Consider the following 21,736-nt stretch of genomic DNA (forward strand, 5'->3'; position numbering starts at 1 on the left):
CCAGCATTGGAGCATCCAGGTGACGATGTGCTCATTTGGAATGCGGCTGAAATCTTTTTCCATATTCCACAGCTCAGTCAAGGTCAGGGATCAAGAAGCTACTTCTTGTTCTGCCTCTTCTTCTGATTCTTGTAATTTGTCTTCTCGTTCTTATGTCACGCTCTATAGTTTTGGCATTGAATTTTTATCTTCCTTCTCTACACGAGTTGCTTTTCATGCTTTTTGTTTGCCTTTTCCCCTTGCTCATATGAGCAAATGATATTTGCACAGATTGGTCCTTTGTTTCTGCTGCAGTGCCTGCAACTGGGGTTGGAGTGGCTGCAGTGTCTGTTGTTGGAGGTGGAGTAGCTATTGTGATTGTTGCTGGGGCTGGGGTAGCTGTTGTGCTTATTGCTTGGGATGAAGCAGCCATATTGTCTGTTGTTTTGCTATCAGATCAGGGACATCTTTTTTCACTTGAGGGTACTGGATAGTGTTGAGCAGGGCTCTGTAGGCCAAGCCCCAGAACACTGTGGTGAGTTGTTCCTCTCTGGTATTGCCAGGATGGCAGCACACCTTGTCTAAGGGTTTTACTGGTTTTTCTGAATTTTGCACTAGTTCAGGGGTGAAGTTCCAAAGCGCTGGAGGGGGGCCCATTGGCCTAGGGACTTGCCCATACGATCCCATGCACCCTGCCACTCATGTCTGTCCAGCCTCAGGGAAGATCTCTTGGTGGTCCTCTTAGATTGTGGTTTAACTTTAAACAAGATCTGAGCCTGACCCTGGTTAGCTTGAGATTAGGTGAGATTGGGCATCTTTGAAGTGCCCTTTCCTGAGATAGTCTTTGCCAACAATGCGTGGAGCCTCTGGACCAGTCATGATGGTAGGCTGTTTTCAGCTTCCAGTACAGTCAACTCTTGGGATTCTCCTGTCACTCCAGAAATAGAAATGGATTCTACCTCTTGACAGCTTGATGGCATCAGGGTACACCTTGCACTCGTGTCTACTACAGTCACATACTACTGTCAGACTGATGTGCCAGGCCATTTGATCCACAGTCAAGTAAACCTGATTGTCTCACTCTAAAACAGCAAATACTGGGTGCAAGTAAAGTGTGACAAAAAAAAAAACTCTGAGACAAATCACAACAACTCGAAGAGGAAATAAATCAACATTGTGACTATCAATCACAAAGTGATTGCCAAAGTGATGGCTGTCAATCCGAAACAATGAATGCTTATCACAAATACGTTATTTGTCATTATCTCAACCCTTCAAGGCCCATGTTGGGCACCACAAGGGACTGTCATGGTTTAAGCCTAGCCAGTAACTTGAACCATGTAGGTCCTCACTCACTCCCCCCTTTCTGCCTCCCCCTCCCTTCTGGGCAGGATAGGATGAATCAGGAGAATTTAAGCCCCACATATTGAGATAAGAACAATCCAATAACTAAAGTTTAATATGAAATTACTACTAGTACTAATGATAAGGGAAGTAACAAGGGGAGAAAATATAACATTTAAAAGGAGCTAAAAGCTGCTAAAGCAATTTATCATCTAGATTGGTTTGATGGTCTAAAGAATTTGTTTTTCCATCTGTAAGCAAGTCATAGGTCTAGGACTGAATCTTCATCTTACTGGGTGCATTTTCCAGAAGGTAGGAAACTGCACAGAGGAAGCCTATGCTTAGTAGTACTGTTCCTTTTCTAGAGTATATTTAGGGAGAAGCAAATACCTTCAAAATTGTAATTTATTATTTTATTGCAAAACTGGCATTCAGTATTTGCTTTCAATTTATCAGTAATTAGTTAATTGAACCAAACATTACATTTAAGCAAGCACTTCTTAATGGCCCTCAAATTAGTTCTATATAGACAAAAGCAGCATCAGGCAGTAAGATCTGTTGCATAAAAAAACCCCAACTTGCATACCACAACAACTATCAACTCAGGTGCCACGTAGGCAACCCAGCAGGATCTCCATATCACACTTGTAATCATTCCTAAGTATTGACTTTTTTTGTGGTTACAGTTATCACATTCTTTATACTTAATGCTCCCTGAAATCAGAGCATGGCAAAGAGCTGCTGGCCTTGTTGCATGGGACTTTTCTGAAAGAAGATAACAGCTGGCTTGCCTAGGGGTAGCCAGCACTGATGGAGGAAGCTGGCTGAGCTCCAGATTTTCCAGGCCTGAAGCTCACTGGAGAGAGTTACAGCTGGCTTTGCAAACTGTCCAGCTGTAGAAAGGCAAGCCTGTTTTGGAATATAGATCCTTCTATACTAGCTACTTTACAGTAATCTAGTTTCTTTAAAAATTTGGAGAATCTGTTAGCTGTTTGTTTCTTTTGACTCTCTTTTACAAAGGGGTCAGATCTAGTGATACTTCTTGCAGTTACATGGAGGTATCTTATGACATGGGAATTCTGTGTATGCTGTTCAGCATACAGTGTAGGTTGCACAAAGGAGACCAGCATTAAAATGTATAGTGTTAGTAGAGATGAAAGGGGAGACTATTTTATTTATCTGGTTTGTAAAGTACTAGAATCACATTCCAAAATGGTGAAAAAGCTATGCTTTAAAGAGCTAGATAGTGTTGTTAGTACTGGTAACTGCTGCTAGCTAGGGAAAAGGAGAATATTCTTAGGCTAATATTTTATTGATGAGGCACTAATGAGATAAGCCAGCAATCTTTTTTTTTTTAATTGTTCTAAGAGCAGCTTTCAAAGTTTGTCTAATTTGTCATTCTTAAGGTGCGGGAGCTCTATATAGCTCTATATATGCAGATGTTGCCCGTCTTGTTCTGGCTTTTACAGCAGGTAAAATTTCTATGAATGAGAAATTTTCTCTATTAAATATGTTGAAGTTTTAAGTAGATTGATGACTAATGGAGAGCAATGAGTGCTTTATATATTGAGTTGATACTGCATTGTAAGGAGAAAGCACTCCTGAAGGTTGAAGCCAATCATTAAATGGCAAAGGAACAGTAAGTAATTAAAAGTTATTAATCTTAATTTAAAAAAATTAATTATATGCAAGGTTATATAAAGATTTGTGTAGGTCTGGGATTAGGAAAGATGTGTAGAAATACATCTGGGCATTTGTTACTGTAGTAGATTGTGTACAGTGTCTGGAGTGAAGATTTCACAATCTTTCAAGTTACATTGGAACAGTACTTGATAAAACATTTACTAATGCTTTTCCAGAGACTGTAATATTGGTTGGAAGCTCCCAAAAGGTGACATAGAGTGATAATGGAGTTTGGAAACAAGATACAGCAGCAGATTAAGCATTATGCTATATGGGGATGTTCTGCTTTGCTTTTTAATTCTCTGTTGAAGCTTAGATTATCATAATTTGTACACATGTTAGTAACTCACAAGAAATAGTTTTCTTCTTGTCCTGTGTGCAAGGCAGCTGAGGAAGGGAAGAGGAAAATGTGGCTATTTGGATAAAAGAAGTAGTTTCTATTAATGAACTAATAAAGATTTAGTTGATGACTTAGAATTTGGTGTACAATAAAAGGATTTAAGCAGGATAGAAAGCAAAATATCCTTACAGAAAGACAGATTGTTAGATGGTAGGTAGATCCCACTCCCAAAGGCAGTGATGAAACAGGCTTCACTGAAAATGTTCAAAATTAGACCAAATAAAATACTGTAGGAAGACAGGCTAGGGACAGCGTGGGCCCTCTCTGGAATCTATCAGGAGAACTGGCTACCCTGGATTTGGAGAAGGCCGAGGTTCTTAATGACTTCTTTGCCTCAGTCTTCATTAGGAAATGCTCTCACCACACCACCCAAGTCTTGGAAGGCAGATGCAGAGACTGAGATGGAGACCTTAGGCCCACTGTAGGAGAGGATCTGGTTCAAGAGCATCTTAAGAACCTGAATGTACACAAGTCCATGGGACCTGATGAAATCCATCTGTGGGTCCTGAAGGAGCTGGCAAATGAAGTTGCTAAGCCACTGTCCATTATATTTGAAAAATCATGGCAGTCAGGTGAAGTTCCCGAAGACTGGAAAAAGGGTAATTTAACCCCCATTTTTTGGTTGATATTCTGGAGGGAAGGAATGCAATTCAGAGGGACCTTGACACATTTGTCAAGTGGCCTGATGCCCATCTTATGAAGTTTAACCATGACAAGTGCAAGGACCTACACCTGGGTCAAAGCAATCCCAGGAACGGCTAGAGGTTGGGTAGAGAAGAGATTCAGAGCAGCCCTGCAGAGAAGGACTTGGGAATATTGGTCGATAAGAAAATGAACATGAGCTGGCAGTGTGTGCTTGCAGCCCAGAAAGCCAACCGTATCCTGGGCTGCATCAAGAGGAGCGTGACCAGCAGGTCAAAGGAGGTGATCCTGCCCCTCTACTTTGCTCTCGTGAGACCTCACATGGAGCACTGTGTGCAGGTCTGGTGTCCTCAACATAAGAAGGACATGGAACTGTTGGAACAAGTCCAGAGGAGGGCCATGAGGATGATCAGGGGACTGGAGCACCTCCCATATGAAGACAGGCTGAGAAAGTTGGGGCTGTTCAGCCTGGAGAAGAGAAGACTGCGTGGAGACCTCATAGCAGCCTTCCAGGATCTGAAGGGGGCCTACAGGGATGCTGGGGAGGGTCTATTCATTAGGGACTGTAGTGACAGGACAAGGGGTAATGGGTTGAAACTTAAACAGCAGAGGTTTAGATTGGATATAAGGAAGAAATTCTTGACTGTGAGTTTGGTGAGGCTCTGGAATGGGTTGCCCAGGGAGGTTGTGAATGCTCCATCCCTGGCAGTGTTCAAGGCCAGGTTGGACAGAGCCTTGGGTGACATGGTTTAGTGTGAGGTGTCCCTGCTCATGGCAGTGGGGTTGGAACTAGATGATCTTAAGGTCCTTTCCAACCCTAACTATATATGATTCTATGATTTAGCTGAATAATGAATGGCCACATCTCTGACTTCCAAGTGTGCTTTGGAGAAGGAAAAGAGAAACAGTGTTTTCTAGCCATATGTAAAAATCAGCAGGAGCCAGGGCTTTCATAAGGAAGAGGTGAAAAGTACAAACAAGAAAAGAGTAATGAGGGAACAAGACCTGTGATGTAGTCTGGAGAAAAATAACCCAACAAACCAACAAACAAACAACCAAAAACAAACAAACAGGGCCATTTTGAAGTTGCAAGATTGCATTCTGTATATCATAAAATACTGGAAGTTTAGAAGCCATAATAAGTCTGTGGATGTATAAGTATTAGCAGTAGCTACCTTACAGAAAGAAAAAAGGGATAAAAAAAGATTAAGGTTTCAGCTACAGACAATGAAGGAAAATGTACTAAGCACAAAAACTGAACAAATGAATGTAAATTTACTTGGTCAAGGCAAGCAGTGAGCAAATAGTGACCCTGAGGGGAAAGAGTAAAGAAGCTACCATGCTTAAAACAGGAAAGAAATAGAGGTGGTAAGTGAAAATGGGGGGGGGGAAAGTGGAATTTGGTTGCATTTTGATGCACAGGAAATACATTCAAAAAATGTCCTTTAATAATTACTGTATGAGGACTTCAACATATTTAGAAGTGCTGAAACAGTAGAAAATTATTGAGAAATAAAGGGGCACAGATCAAAATCATTACCTTAAATTCCATACAGAAACTAATCAGCAACAAGCACGTACTCCTAAAAGGAACAAATGCACCTGAACTCAGTGCAATATTTTACAGTAATTTAAATTCCAGTTTCTATAGAGTTTTAAGATACCTTTCAACACAAACATAACCTTCAGAACTAGAAGTGATTAAGGAATGAACATCAGCAATTTTTTTTCTGAAACAGAATGCATAACCTCTGGCAGCAAACAAGGAACATAGTAAAAACTGATGAATCAAAGTTACTTGACTGTGCATTAAAATTTATAAACAACTTAAACCACTCTTCATCAATTAAAATAATTCAAACTGTTCTAACCCTCTTGCCTATTTTCCTAACAGCAAACACAGTATTATTATGTCCTTAACTCAGCATGAGAAGTGTAGACAATGAACAAGGTACTAGCAAGCTAGTCTGGGATATTATTAAATTATTTAATATTTCTCACAGCCTAAAACCACACACAATGAGTGTACCCCATCTAATGCTATCTATTCACATGCTGAACCAATGCTGAATCCCAAATGATCTGTTCATAAAGATCAATTACTAAGATTACTAACCCAGACTGATCTAGAATATTCAGAAGTAGATGTTTTAGTATGTTGAGGTTATCAGAGACATTATTTCAGCCTTCAGAAAAGGGGAAATCTTACTGCTGTTTGTAACCACCTCATGGGAAAATGCAGAGAAGATAGAGCCAGACTCTCTCAGAGGTGCAGAGCAGAAGCATGTGACACAATGGGCACAAGTTGGAATATGGGAAATTTCAGTTTAATGTAAGGAAAAGAAAATTTACCACTAGGGTGGGCAAGCACTGGAACAGATTGCCCAGAGAAGTTGTGTAATCTCATCTTTAAGATGTTCAAAACATGACTGGTCAAGGCACTGGGCAACATGCTAACCTTTAAGGAGGAGGTTCGAGCAGACACCTCCAGAAGTCCTTCCCAGCCTTTTACCACTACATCCATAACCATATTATCAATGATCTTATAAAAGTGATGAGTCAGAAAAGGTAACAAGACTTCAGAGTTTACAGAAAATGTTAATTGGTCCATCTCCACTAAAAAAAGGGAAGCCATTTTCATTATTTCCACCACTGAAGACAACAAGCATAAAAGCAAAACAATAACAAAGTCACAGAAAACAAAAAATATTTAATCTGATTTAGCCATTGAAAAATTAGAAAATAGCAGGCTTACCAAGCAAAATTATGATCAAGACAGTGTTGAGACAGCAAGTACTGTCCTTTCATTCCTCTTAATTTACCAGTGAAAAGGTGAAGAATCATCTCCCAGACTGCTACACTTTGGAGTTCTTCAAGGAACGCACTGAAGCAAGTTCCTTTTCTAACTTTCTGAATGCTTCAAACTACTACTACTCCTCTGTCTACTGCTAAAGTTAACTTTATTTTCACATCTGTTAAAGGCTGTTTCCACAAATCAAGCAGACTTAAAAAGATAAAAAAGGGTATTTAATAGTCACACTACTGATAACCAGAATAACAAAGTGGTGACAGCTGAAATGCTAATTTTTCTTAAGGCCCTTCTTGAAAAAGGTTTCAATAACTATATGAGAACAAAGTAACAGTGCTTTCTAGTCCCAGTCTCAATCAAAAAGGTAATGATCACACTATGACAGTTGTGAATCTTCTACCATACGTCCTATTACAGGAAAAATAATACAAACCACTAATTAACAGCACAAATGACCAACAAATTCAGGCTGAGAAAGAATTCAGCCAAAGCACAGAAAATATATAAAAGCAGAAAGACTGATAACTTCTGTTCTCTTTTTCTTATGCAAACAGGGGATACCAACTAAAAATGAAAGCTACTACCTACAAACCACTGAAAAGAAAAATTCTTTAGGACAATTACATTAGAACTCACTACTAAAGTTTTTGAGGAAAAGTCTTTTGCAAGCCTTCAACAATCTAGATGCTCCTTTACCAATGCAGATGCATGGGGCCCCAACGATATGCTTCCCCTTACTTAACAAGGGCTGCAATATCAGTCTAACTCAACAAATCATACCTTGCAAAAAAACACTTGATCCAAAAATTTCAGTATATCAAATACAGCAATAAAAACAAAAGCGTAGGAAATAGAAGCTTTTGAAAAGACAGAAGAAAAAAAAAGAAAGAGAAAAAAAAGACATTTAGAAAATATATCCTTTATCAAACTTTTTTCTTTTCTCACTTAAAAAGGTATTGTGAAAGGAAGAAACAAGCCACTTCTAAACGTGCAAATTTCAGAATGGCTATGGACAGATATGACATTTATCTGCACCTGTGAGTAAACATCTGCTAACTCACTTGCCATACCACTTGTGATTTATCAGTCTACTCACTTCTGAAGATAAATGTCATATCAAACCTTAGCTATCATGTAATCTAGCAGTATTAACTTACAATATTCATGCTTTTATGGGCTTACATTTATTTTTACCATTGGTTACCATGCTCTAATAGTAACAGCTAGAATTATTCAACAGTACCTCAAAATTTGCATGAGCAAAAAAAAAAGGACTTTTCTAAAGCTCAGCACATATTTACATATTTTTTAATGTTAAAATGACAATATTGTTCTATTAAGTAAACATTTTCAAAGAAGCAATGAAGGAAAATAAAGCCAAAAGTCACTGCATCACTTGTATCACATACTCCTTAATTTATGATTCAATTCTTAGAATCACAGAATAGTTAGGATAGGAAAGGACCTTAAGATCATCAAGTTCCAATCCCCATGCTATGGGCAGGGACACATCACACTAAACAACGCCATCCAAGGCTCTGTCCAACCTGGCCTTGAATGCCATCAGGGATGGAGCATTCACAACTTCATTTGGGCAACCTATTCTAGTGTCTCACCACACTTATAAGTAAAGAATTTCTTCTTTATATCCAATCTAAAAGTCTCCTGTTTATGTTTTAACCCATTACCCGTTCTCCTGTCACTACAGTCCCTAATGAAGAGTCCCTCCCCAGCATCCCTGTAGGCCCCCTTCAAATACTGGAAGGCTGTTATGAGGTCTCTACACAGCCTTCTCTTCTCCAGGCTGAACAGCCCCAACTTTCTCAGCCTATCTTCATACGGGAGGTGTTCCAGTCCCCTGATCATCCTCGTGGCCCTCCTCTGGATTTGTTCCAACAGTTCTATGTCTTTTTTATGTTGAGGGCACCAGAACTGACTAGGTGTGTTGGGATGGAATGATGCCCCCTTCCTCCAACACATCTAGTTTAAACCATCCTTGACCAGTCTGGCAAGCCTCCTACATAAAAACCGCTCTTCCCCTTCTTTGTCAGACCAGCTCCACGAGTAGACCTTGTCTACTAACGTGGGTCCAGTGTTCAGGATACCCAAACCCCTGACTATGGCACCACCATTCTAACCATTTATTAACCTGGCCAGTCCTCCTAGCCCTTTTTTGGGTCCTCCCCTGTATCCTGGAGAATTTAGGTTAAACTTCATAAAGTTGGCATCAGCCCACCTCACAAGTGTGTCAAAGTCCCTATGGATGGCATTCCTTCCCTCCAGCATATCAACTGATCAGCTTGGTGTCATCAGCAAACTTGCTGAGGGCGCCCACAATCCCACTGTCCATGTCACCGACAAAGATGTTGAACAAGACTGGTCCCAACACCTATCCCTGAGGAACACCACTTATTACTGGTCTACAGCTGGACATTGAGCTGTTGACCACAGCAGTTTGCATGCAGCCATCCAGCCAGTTCTTTATCCACCAAGTGGTTGGCCTATCAAACTGATGTCTCTCCAATTTAGAGACAAGGATGTCGTGTGGGACACTGTTAAATGTTTTGCACAAGTCCAGGTAGATGACATCAACTGCTCCACCCCTCTCCATCGTTTCTGTAGCCCCGTCATAGAAAGCCACCAGATTGGTCAGGCAGGATTTCCCCCTAGTGAAGCTATGCTGGCTGTCACCAAGCACCTTGTTGTTTTTCATGTGCTCTAGCATGCCTTCCAGGAGAATCTGCCCCAAGATTTTGCCAGACACAGAGGTGAGACTGACTGGTCTGTAATTCCCTGAGTCATCCATTTTCTCCTTCTTGAAAATGGGGGTTATATTTCCCTTTTTTTCAGTCATTGGAAACTTCACCTGATTGCCATGTTTTTTTAAATATGATGGCCAGTGGCTTAGCAATTTCATTTGCCAGGTCCTTCAGAACCTGCAGATGGATTTCATCAGGTCCCATGGACTTGTGTACGTTCAGGTACTTAAGATGGTCTCGAATCAGATCCTCTCGTAAAGTGGGCCCAAGGTCTAGGTTTTCACAGTCCCTGCATCTGCCTTCCAAGACTTGGGTGGTGTGGTGAGAGTATTTGCCAGTGAGGACTGAGGCAAATAAGTCATTAAGGACCTCAGCCTTCTCCAAATCAAGGGTAGCTCGTTCTCCTGGTAGCTTCTGGAGAGGGCCCACATTGTCCCTAGTCTGTCTTTTATTTGCAATGTAACTATAACATCCCTTCCTGTTACCTTTCACATCCCTAGCCAAGTTTAATTCTAACTGGGCCTTAACTTTCCTAACCTGGTCCCTAGCTTCCCAGACAACATTCCTGTATTCTTCCTAGGCTGCCTGTCCTTGCTTCCACCTTTTATAAGCCTCTTTTTTCCCCTCAAAGTTTCCTCAGCAGCTCCTTATCCATCCAAGGAGGTCTCCTGGCCCTTCTAGTCAGGATGCAACACTCCTGTGCTTGTAGCAGGTGAGTCTTGAATATCAACCAGCAGTTGTGGGTCCTCCTGCTCCCTAGGGTTTTATCCCATGGAATCTCACTAAGCAGATTCCTGATGAGGCCAAAGGCTGCTCTTGAAGTCCAGGGCAGTAATGTTGCTGCACACTCTTCTCACTTTCCTGAAGGTCTTGAACTTGACCATCTCATGATCACTACAACTAAGGCTGCCCTGGAATGTCACCTTTCCAACCAGCCCTTCCTTGCTGGTGCGCACGAGGTCAAGCATGGCACCTCTCCTTGTTGACTTCTCTATTACTTGCAGAAGGATGTTGTCTTCCACACAATTGAGGAACCTCCTGGATTGCTTGTGCCAGGCCGTACCATCCCTCCAATAGATATTTGGGTGATTGAAGTTCCCCATGAGGACAAGGGCCTGTGAGCATGAGGCTGTTCCTATCTTTCTATAGAGTTCTTCATCCACAGGTTCCTCTCGATCAGGCAGTCTATAACAGATCCCCACAGTAATGTCTCCCATCGCTGTTCTCCCTTTAAGCCTAACCCACAAGCTTTCTGTTGACTGCTCACCAGTCCTCAGACAGAGTTCCATACTCCCCAGCGTATCCATAACATAAATAGCAACTCCCTCTCCCAGTCTGCTGGTCCTGTCTTTTCTAAAGAGCCTATAACCCTCTATTCCAACACTCCAGTCATATTAGCCATCCCACCATGTTTCTGTGATATCCGTTGTATTGTATCCCCATAGACATGCACACATGTCTAATTCCTCTTTTTTTTTCCCCCCATACTACAGGAGTTTATATAGAGGCATCTGTGCCAAGCTGCAAATGGTGCCAGCTCATTGGCTGGAGCCGCTGAAATATCTGTACATTGCTCTGAGCATTCATTATAGGTGCTGGCGACTGACTGGGAGTTCTGGGATGGAATGATGCCCCCCTCCCCCAGCACATCTAGTTTAAAGCTTTCTTGACCAGCCTGGCAAGCTTCCTTCCAAAACCACAGTTTTAATACAGTTTTAGATACACTTCGTAAGAATAATGCTAATTGGTACTGAACCAAGTTGCAGTGGTTCCCGTTTGCTTCAAGTAGCTGTGTAGCATGTCATGTTGCCCTCTAGGAGTGAATATTGCATCCTGTGGGTGTGAGATTGATATGTGTAATTTGGGAACTGCAGACACATTATGTAATGGGAGTCCTGTAGTTGTGACTGTGAAGAGCACAAGACTTCTGAAGTTGTCATGCCTGAGCTGTGGTTGTAATCTTATTTGCAGCTGTTTGTCTGTGTTTTGTTTTCAAAGGTTATTTATGGACTTCGTTCTAGCTCTGCAGCATCCACACATCTTTTACTCTTCTGTTCATTACATCTGTGCCTACTTTGTCCTTGATTTCATGGGTATGCATTTTGCTCTTGCTTGCACGTGACCCTTGCAGTTTTTTTCTTTTTGATTTAATTTGTTTATGGATAAAATTTTATGTTTCTACCCCAGTTTCAGTTTTGGGTAAGGACTTCAGAAATTGGCTTAGTAGTAGAGTGAAATCAGGAGAATATCCAGTTAACATTTAAAAAATTAATAGTATATGATTACTACAAAACATTGTTTTCTGTCTTGTGTATATCTGACTTTAGAACCTGTAATATTTTAGAATTTACTTATAGTATGTATATATTTTTTTAAAGCATAGCTATATAGTGAAAGGCCTCATGGTTGTAGGTGGATACCACTGAAGTTATTTGTCCCGGGTTCAGCAGTAGCAGTCATTTTTCTCCTTCTTAGTAGCTGCTGCAGTGCTGTGTTTTTGACTTTCAGCCTGGGAACAGTGCTGATAACACCCATGGTTTTAGTTGCTGCTCAGTAATGTTTACTATGACCAAGGACTTTCTGAGTCTCATGCTCTGCCAGGGAGGAGAGGAAGCCAGGAGGAAGCAGAGACAGGATGCCTGACCCAAACTAACCAAAGAGGTATTCCATACCACAGCATGTCATGCCTACTATATAAACTGGGGGGCTACATTGCTGCTATGGTCAGGCTGGGTATTGGTCAGCTGGTGGTGAGCATTTATATTCTCTTCCCTTGTTATTTCCCTTATCATTATTATTATTAGTTGCTACGTCTAGGCAGGATTCTGACTTAGAGGCGTTCAGTCATAAGCCTACAGATGGTAGCCTCATGCCAGTGGCTTCTCAGCCAACAGCAATCACCAGGGGTCTGAACATGCGGTTCCTCTCGTACTGAGCAGGATTACTAATGAAACAAAACATCATCAGTAGGGTAAAATTAGCCTGTCTCATGACATTCCAACCGGATTTGCCTATCCCACATTGCCCTTTTAGTGCTTATCCCGCTTGTAGTAAGCATGGGTAAAGCCCTTCCCAAATCTTCATTTGTGAAGCCAAGCCATCAATCAATTATTATTGGTGGTAGCAGTAGTGGTTTATGTTATACTTTAGTTACTGGACTGTTCTTATCTCAACCCATGGGAGTTAAATTCTTTCTGTTCTCTTGCCCATCCCTCCGGGATCAGGGGGAGGAAGGGGGGGGGGAGTGGGCGAATGGCTACATGGTTCTTGTTGCCGGCTAGGCTTAAACCACTACAGTTCTTTGTGGCACCCAAGGTGGGGCACAAATGGTTGAGATAATGACAGATCTGACCAGTGAGTGTCTAATCGTATTTGTGATAAGCATTCATTTTATTGGATTAATATTCATTCATCACAATGCTGATTTATTGACCCTCAAAGTTGTTGCTCATGATCTCGCAGTTTCAGCATGTCATAGCTTACTTACAGCCGGTATTTGCTGTGTTAGTATTTATCGGCTGGGGGCCTTGGGCTAAGGTTCTTGTTTCATTGTACTTTATGGTAATTACTTGTAATACAATAGATTCATTGATCAAGAAACTGCCCTGGCTTGCGTTCCCAGTGTGGTCACCACCTCTATACTTTGGGAAGTATATAATAGTGTTTAGCAATTACACATCTTTTTTCCCCTCCTTGGGTGGTCAACCTGTGAAGGAGACATTCCCTTACCTTCTCAGCCCCCTCAGCAGACCGTTTACAGCATCATTTGAGAGTTCTGAAGTTTTTGAATGGCTCTTGGGTACCCTCGAGACTTGCCTTCTGATTGTGATGGGGATCACTGTGTTGGCCCACTTATAGAGTGTGTTTGGTCCATGACCATGTCGTCTTATCTCTAAAGTTAAGCAGAGTCGGGTTTGGGTCTTGTCTAGGATTAGATGATGATATAGGAGGACCAAGAGACTTTCCCTGAAGCTGGACAGTCATGAGTGGCAGGGTGTGTGGGATAGTATGGGCAAGTACCTAGTCCCCTGGGCCCCTCTAGTGCTTTGGAACTTCACCACTGAACAAGTAAAAAATCCAGAAAAATTAGTAAAATATTAAAATGAGGTGTGTTGTCATCCAGGTCACACCAGAGAGGGACAAATCATAGCAATGTGCTGGGGCTTTGTCTATGCTTACAAAGCCCTGTTCAACACTATGCAACACCTTCAAAGGGAAAAAAATGTCTCTGAATCTGATGGCAAAGCAACTGACAATGCAGGTACTCTAACTCCAAATACAGCGGCTACTCCAACTCCAAATGCAGCAGCTATGCCAGCCCCAGCAACAAGTACAGCAGCTACTCAAAGTCTAACCGCAACAGACAGCACAGCTACTGCAGTTCCAAGCACAGCAGCTATGCCAACCCCAGTGACAAGTACAGTAGCTATTCAAACTCAGACCACAACAGACAGCACAGCTACTCCATCTCCAGGGACAGCAGCCATACCAGCCCCAATGACAAGCACAGCAGCTACCCAAACTCCAACAACAGATACTGCAGCTACTCCGACCACAGTGTTAATCACTGCAGCTAAACCAGAGGACCAATTTGTGCCAATATCAGTTGTCCCTATACACAAGGGAAAAGGCAAAAAAGAGGCAAGAAAGATGAAAAAGCAAGATGAAGAAGCAAGATGAAGAAACATGTACTCACCACTGACAGGATCTGACCAGAAGTTATTAGTACTTGAATCAGAGGAAGAAGAGGTGACTTCTTGACCCTGGACCTCAACTGAGCTATGGAATATGCAGAAAGATTTTACCTGTCAACCAGGGGAGCACATCATCACCTGGTTGCTCTGATGCTGGGACAATGGGAACGATGGTCACGAACTAGAAGGTAGGGAAGCCAAGCAGCTGGGATCACTTGTTAGGGAAGGGGTAATTGACAAAGCAGTTGCAAAAGAGAAACAGTCTCTCAGCCTTTGGAGGCGTCTCTTGGCAGCTGTGAAAGAAAGGTTTCCATACAAGGATGATGTTAAGAGTTGTTCAGCCAAATGGACCTCGCTAGAGAAAGACATCCAGGCTCTGAAAGAATGAGCCATTGTAGAGATGATCTATCACAGGCAGGATGCCAGGGATGCATCCGCAGATCCAGATGAAGTCGAATGTACAAGATCCATGTGGCGGAAATTTACAGGGAATGCACCGTCATCATATGGCTGCTCATTGGCAGCAATAACCTGGAAGGATATAACACCACCAACAGTGTATGCAATGGTTCATAAACTCTGGGAGTTAGTAGAGAATCTCAAACCTTCAATAATTTCAGCTGTGGAAAAACTCTCAAGAGTTCAGACAATTGAGAGATGATCTGTCTGATCTATCCAGCTCCCCATGTGTACCAACCCACGTCTCAGCTATTAACAGAAGGCATCCTACTGCTTAAGAGAGAAGATATAGGAGGTATATGCCACGGGCCACCCTATGGTTTTACCTGTCAGATCACAGAGAAGACATGAGAAAGTGGGGTGGAAAACGTACCTCAGCTCTGGAAGAACGGGTGCATGAAATGATGAGGAGAACGAAGGTCAAGGATGATTGTCCCATGAAAGCTGTGGCTTCAGTCTCTGGTGAGCAGGTTCCTAGATGGAGTGGAAGAGCTGATTTTACTTCAGCTCCTGTGATAAAGAAGACTAATCCCTGTCAACAAGACCTAAGTGACTGATGTGATGACTGTTAGAGGGGCCCTGCCTCCAGCCAGGTAGAGGTAGGAGACAATCGCATTTACTGGACTGTGTGGATCAGATGGCCTGGCACATCAGTCCCACAGAAGTATAAGGCTCTAGTAGATACGGGTACACAGTGTACCCTGATGCCATCAAGCTGTCAAAGGGTGGAACCCACTTATATTTCTGAAGTGACAGGAGGATCCCAAGAATTGACTGTACTGGACGCTGAAATTAGCCTGACTAGGAGGAAGTGGCAAAAGCACCCCATTGTGACTGGTCCAGAGGCTCCATGCATCCTTGGCATAGATTACCTCGGGAGATGGTACTTCAAAGACCCAAAAGGGTGCTGATGGGCTTTTGGAATTGCTGCTCTGGAGACAGAGGAAATTGAACAGCTGTCCACATTGCCTGGTCTCTCAGAGAACCCTTGTATTGAGGCGTTGCTGAAGGTCAAAGATCAACAAATGTTAATCGCAAACACAACAGTGCACTGGTGGCAATATCTCACTAACCAAGGCTCCCTCATTCTCATCCATAATCTGATCCATAGACTGGAGAGCCAAGGAGTGATCAGGAGGACTCACTCACCCTTTATTGGCCCCATATGACCAGTGTGGAAGTCTAACGGAGAGTGGAGATTAACAGTAGACTATCATGGCCTGAATGAGGTCATACCACCCTTGAGTGCTGCTGTACCGGACATGCTAGAACTTCAATATGAACTGGAGTCAAAGGCAGCCAAGTCGTATGTCACAATTGATATTCCCAATGCATTTTTCTCAGTTCTTTTAGCAGCAGATTGCAGGCCAGTTTGCTTTTACTTGAGGGGCATCCAGTGCAGTTGGAATCTACTGCCCCAGGGGTGGAAACACAGCCCTACCATCTGCCATGGACTGATCCAGACTGCACTGGAACAGGAACAAGATCCAGAAAACCTGCAATACATTGATGACATTATCATGTGGGGCGATACAGGGAAAGAAGCTTTTAAGAAAGGGAGGAAACCCATGTGGGCTGCTGCACTGTGACAAGATATTGCTGCCTGGGTGCGGAACCTGGTGGTGAAGATACGACACGTAGATGCTGTCGTGGTTTAAACCAATCCAAACAGCTCATGAACTCACTCCCCCCCTTGCTCCCCCAACTCCCAGAGAGTTGGGGAGGAGAATTCAAAGAATGTAGCTCCTGTGGGTTGAGATAAGAACAGTTTAATAACTAAGGTATAACATAAATCACTACTGCTACTACTACTGATAATAATAATGATAAAGGAAAAAAGAAGTGAAGAGAATACACCTCACCAGCCACCAACCCATAATTCACCCCACCCTGCCTGACCGAGCACCAATTGATACCTCCTCCAACCCCCAGAGTCTTCCAGCCCTTCCAGGTAACTTTCGGTTACATCCTGGGCATGATGTGCTATGGTATGGAATACCTCTTTGGCTAGCCTGGGTCAGGTGTCCTGTCTCTCCTTCCTCCCGGCCTCCCCTCCTCCCTGGCAGAGCATGAGCTCAGAAAAAGGCCTTGGACAAACCAAACACCCGAGCAGTAACTCAAAACATACATGCTATCAGCAATGTTCCCAGCTTGAAAGTCAAAACACAGCACTGCACCAGCTACCAAGAAGAAGAAAAAATGACTGCTACTGCTGAACCCAGGACATTATCCACCCCTTATTCCATACCATTCATGTCATGCTCAGATTCCACATTTTCAATATACCATCACTCTTATCTCAGTGCACCCTTATCTTAGTGCATGGACCAGTCCCTATAATGCTGCTGAGTCCATCTGGTCCATGATGTCAGGCTCCATCTCTTGTAACAGTCTTTCAGAGCATAAGAGGCTGTGTGCAGTGTTCACACTTGTGCCTAACCTGGGCAATAGTGTCCACTGCAAAGTCCACCCCTTGATCATGAGTCCATCTTTATGTTGCATCTCTGCCCTGATGGCCTGAAGTGTCACGGGCCCACCAGGCTCAAAATAATTCACCGTCCCCTTTAGTTCTACAGTTTGTTTCTGGGGACTCCATACAGCTGCCTTCCATCTCTGATGCTTCCAAAGCACTTGAGGGGCCCAGTGGATGAGATACTTGCCCATACTGTCCCACATGCCCTGCCACTCATGACTGTCCAGCCTTGAGGAAAGTCTCCTGGTGCTCCTATATCCTTGTCTAACCCTAGACAAGACCCAAACCTGAGTCTGCTTAACTTTTGGGATCAGAAAAAATGTTTGTGGGTAGAATACACTCTGTGTGTGTGCCAACATGTTGATCACCATCACAATCAGCAGGCAGGTCCCAAGGGTACCCAAAAGCCATTCAAAACTTTCACAACTCTCAAATGATGCTGCAGTACTTGTCACTGGGGCTGATGTAGCTGCCGTGCTTGCCAGCTCTCCCACCACCAGCTTCTCTTCTCCCGAGTCTGGATCTTCCTCCTCTGCCTTGCTGGGAAGTGCTGCGTGTTCTCCTGCATCCTCCTGGGGCTTGGCGGGCGACTTCCGAGGGATGCTCTCAGCTGTTGCAGGGCTGGGCTCCGCCACAGGGCTCGGCTCCTCCTCCATCTCCTCCCGCTGTTCTGCTACTGCCGCTTGGTTCCCGGGGCCGCTCTCCTGGGCCGCTTTGGCTGCCACCAGCTCCCAGGGCCACTCCTCGGCTCCCCGCAGCCTCACGAAGACGGAGATAAGGAAAAGGGCAAGGACAGTGAAGAACAGCGGAACGGCCTGGTACAAGTGCACGGTCACGTCCATCCCGCCCTGTGCCGGAGCCCCCCCGTATTACAAGTCATTTCTGTAAAGTACAGAGAAACAAGAAACAAGTTTAATAACTAAGTTATAATATAAATCACAACTGCTACCACTACTACTAATAATAATGATAAAGGAAATAACAAGTGAAGAGAATACAACACCTCACCGGCCACCGACCCATAACTCACCCCACCCTGCCCAACTGAGCACCGACCGATACCTCCTCCAACCCCCAGAGTCTTCCAGCCCTTCCAGGTAACTTTCTGTTACATCCTGGGCATGACATACTATGGTATGGAATACTTCTTTGGCTAGCCTGGGTCAGGTGTCATTTCTCTCCTTCCTCCCAACCTCCCCTCCTCCCTGTCAGAGCATGAGGCTCAGAAAGTCCTTGGCCAGAGTAAACATTTGAGAAGTAACTCAAAACATGCGTGCTATCAGCACCATCCCAGCCCAAAAGTCAAAACACAGCCCTGCACCAGGTACCAAGAAGAAGAAAAAATGACTGCTACTGCTGAGCCCAGGACAGATGCTCATGTACCAAAGAGTCAGTTCTCCGAGGAACACCAGAACAAGTGTATAAAGCTGCTAAGACTGAAGCAGCTCAGATGGATTCAGATTGGCATCGTAAGGGTGAATTATTTTTGGCCCTGTGGGCCCATGACTCTTCAGACCATCAGGGCAGAGATGCAACATACAGATGGGCTTGTCATCAAGGGGTTGACTTAACAACGGACACTATTGCCCTGGTTATTCATGAATGTGAAACGTGCTGCAGTTATGCAAGCTAAATGGTTAAAGCCTCTTTTGGTATGGAGGACGATGGCTGAAATACAAATATGGGGAGGCCTGGCAGATTGATTATATCACACTCCCACCAACCTGCCAAGGCAAGCGCCATGTGCTTACCATGGTGGAAGCAACCACAGGATGGCTGGAAACATACGCTGTGCTCCATGCCACTGCCTGGAACACTATCCTGGGCCTTGAGAAACAGATTTTGTGGTGACAAGGCACCCCAGAGAGAATTGAGTCAAACAATGGGGCTCATTTCTGGAACAAACTTATAGACACTTGGGCCAAAGAACATGGCATTGAGTGGGTATATCACATCCCCTATCGTGCACCAGCCTCTGGGAAAATCAAACAGTACAATGGGCTGTTAAAAACTACCCTGAGAGCAATGGGTGGTGGGACTTTCAAACACTGGGATACACATTTACCAAAAGCCTCCTTATTGGTCAACTCCAGAGGATCTGCCAACAGAGCTGGCCCAGTCCAGTTGGAACTAGAAGGGGACAATTTTTCTGTGGTGCACATAAATAATCTTCTGGGGAAGACGGTCTGGGTTATTCCTGCTTCAGGTAAAGGCAAATCCGCTTGTGGTATTGCTTTTGCTCAGTGACCCAGATATTCTTGGTGGGTAATGTGGGAGGATGGGGAAGTCCGACGGATACCTCAAGGGGATTTGATTTTTGGGGAAAACAGTCAATGAACACAATTGTATGCTGTTGCCTGTTATGTAGCACTTTTATAGCCCACCAACTAGATGTCTTCAGGTCACCAGCGACTGCCCTGACTTCCCTCCGACTATTATCCCAACAAAGAATGAGCTTTGATGAAACCAGACAAGTTCTGCGGTATCATCAGCAGGCAACGATCCAACACTGCACACAGCTCTCCTCTGAAAGACTGTTAGAAGAGGTGGAGCCTGACATCATGGGCTGGATGGACTCATGTTCTTTATAGTAACTGGTCCATGCACTGAGGAATGATATTTCTCTCTTTGTGTGTGTATGTATGTATATATATATGATATAAGAGTGATGATATATTGAAAATGTTAGATCTGAGCATGATGTGAATGGTGTCGAATAAGGGGTGGATACTGTCCTGAGTTCAGCAGTATCGGTTAATTTTCTCCTCAGTTGCTGGTGCAGTGCTGTGTTTTTGACTTTCAGCCTGGGAATAATGCTGATAACACCGACGTTTTTAGTTGTTGTTTAGTAACGTTTAATCTCATCAAGGCCTTTCTGAGTCTCATGCTCTGCCAGGGAGGAGCGGAAGCTGGGTGGAAGCAGAGACAGGACACCTGACCCAAGGTAGCCAAAGAGGTATTCCATACCACAGCATGTCATGCCCAGTATATAAATTGGGGGGCAGATTGCTAGATCGCTGCTCTGGTCAGGCTGGGTATTGGTCTGCTCTTGGTGAGTGGTTGTATTCTCTTCCCTTGTTATTTCCCTTATCATTATTATTATTGGTGGTAGCAGTAGTGGTTTTTGTTATACGTTAAGTTACTGGACTGTTCTTATCTCAACCCATGGGAGTTATATTCTTTCGATTCTCCTCCCCATCTTCTGGGAGATGGGGGAGGTGGGGGGGGGGGGTGGTGAGCGAACAGCTGCATGGTTCTTGTTGCTGGCTGGGCTTAAACCATGACATTATTGCAGCATTTTCTTCTACAAAAATGCTTTTCTTCCTAGTAAAATTTCCGAAGGTAGAAGTCTAAGCTTAAATACTAACCTTACTGCTTTGAAATAGGTTTTTGATGAAGGTTGTGACATAACATTTGTGTCAAATATGTTTTTTTGTTTTTTTTTTTAATGCATAATGACAAAATAGGTATGTACATTCACACACAACCATATGCATTACATGAATATGACTTTTATCACTAGCTGGTTGTGCTTTTTGAGATCTAGATGCTTATATTAGTAATTACAGGTATTAGTATATTTATATTGTGTGTGTCTATAAAGAATATAATATACTTTTTTTTAATAATAGCATATTATCCAGTCAACATCTGCTCAAACTGTGAAACGAACCCCTGCTTGCCAGACTACCCAGATTAGGATGCCAGTGGTAATAACTCAGACCATTAGACCACAAGGTATGGGTTTAAATATTTTAGTGAGATTGTTACCTTTGTATGAATTTCATGGTAATTGGAAACTAGTAGCATGGGAAAAACTTACAGTGTTGACATTGGAAATCTTGACTTTTTTTTCTACTTCATACTGGCTGAGGAATGCATATTTTTACTATGTAGTTTCAAGGTATTTCAGACCAACACAGCAAAATGTTTCGGAACTTACTTGCTTAGCTTCTTACTCAGCATTTTTTCATGGAAGGTTCTGATATAAGTCAGAATCTTGACTCTTGCTGTCCTATGCTCTTAACTGAGCCAAAAAAGTTTAGAGGATGCCTCAATGTAATCACCCTACTTCTAACTCTTACTGCTGAAGCAGAACATAATAGTCACTGCCTCTGCAACTACAGAGGTCAAGGTAGGAACCCTAAAGAAATTTCTTAAACCCCAACTGCAGCAAGCTGACATGCCATGATTAGCTAGGGGAGCAAGAAGTGTGATTTGAACACGACTTCCTCATTTCTCTTTGCACAGTTGGATTAATGCCTGGCTGATACATCCTACTTTCTAAGAGGGTTCTTGAAGCATTCTTACTTTCTAATAAATATATAATTGTTTCTTCCCACCACTAGACCTGTTAGGCTTCTTTTTTATTTTTTCTGATTATGTGTGAGTATCTTTTTGGATTTGGGCATTTAGATGCTTGAGGATTTGTAATGGAATACAGAACTTGTCATCTTTAGGTATTTAATCAGAAATCAAACTAGTTTAAACACA

General features: G+C 43.1%; 1 protein-coding gene across 1 annotated transcript in view; it reads left to right on the forward strand.

Moving 5' to 3' along the window:
* The window catches only part of LOC117438186 (transcription initiation factor TFIID subunit 4-like), a 274,292-nt gene that overhangs the window by 55,533 nt on the left and 197,023 nt on the right, over positions 1–21,736 (forward strand). The window contains exon 8 of the mRNA XM_034073658.1: positions 20,875–20,980. Within this exon, the coding sequence (XP_033929549.1) occupies positions 20,875–20,980 (106 nt within the window). The remainder of the gene's footprint in view (positions 1–20,874; positions 20,981–21,736) is intronic.

This window comes from Melopsittacus undulatus (genome assembly GCF_012275295.1).
Source record: "Melopsittacus undulatus isolate bMelUnd1 chromosome W unlocalized genomic scaffold, bMelUnd1.mat.Z SUPER_W_unloc_1, whole genome shotgun sequence".
Lineage (NCBI taxonomy): Eukaryota > Metazoa > Chordata > Aves > Psittaciformes > Psittaculidae > Melopsittacus > Melopsittacus undulatus.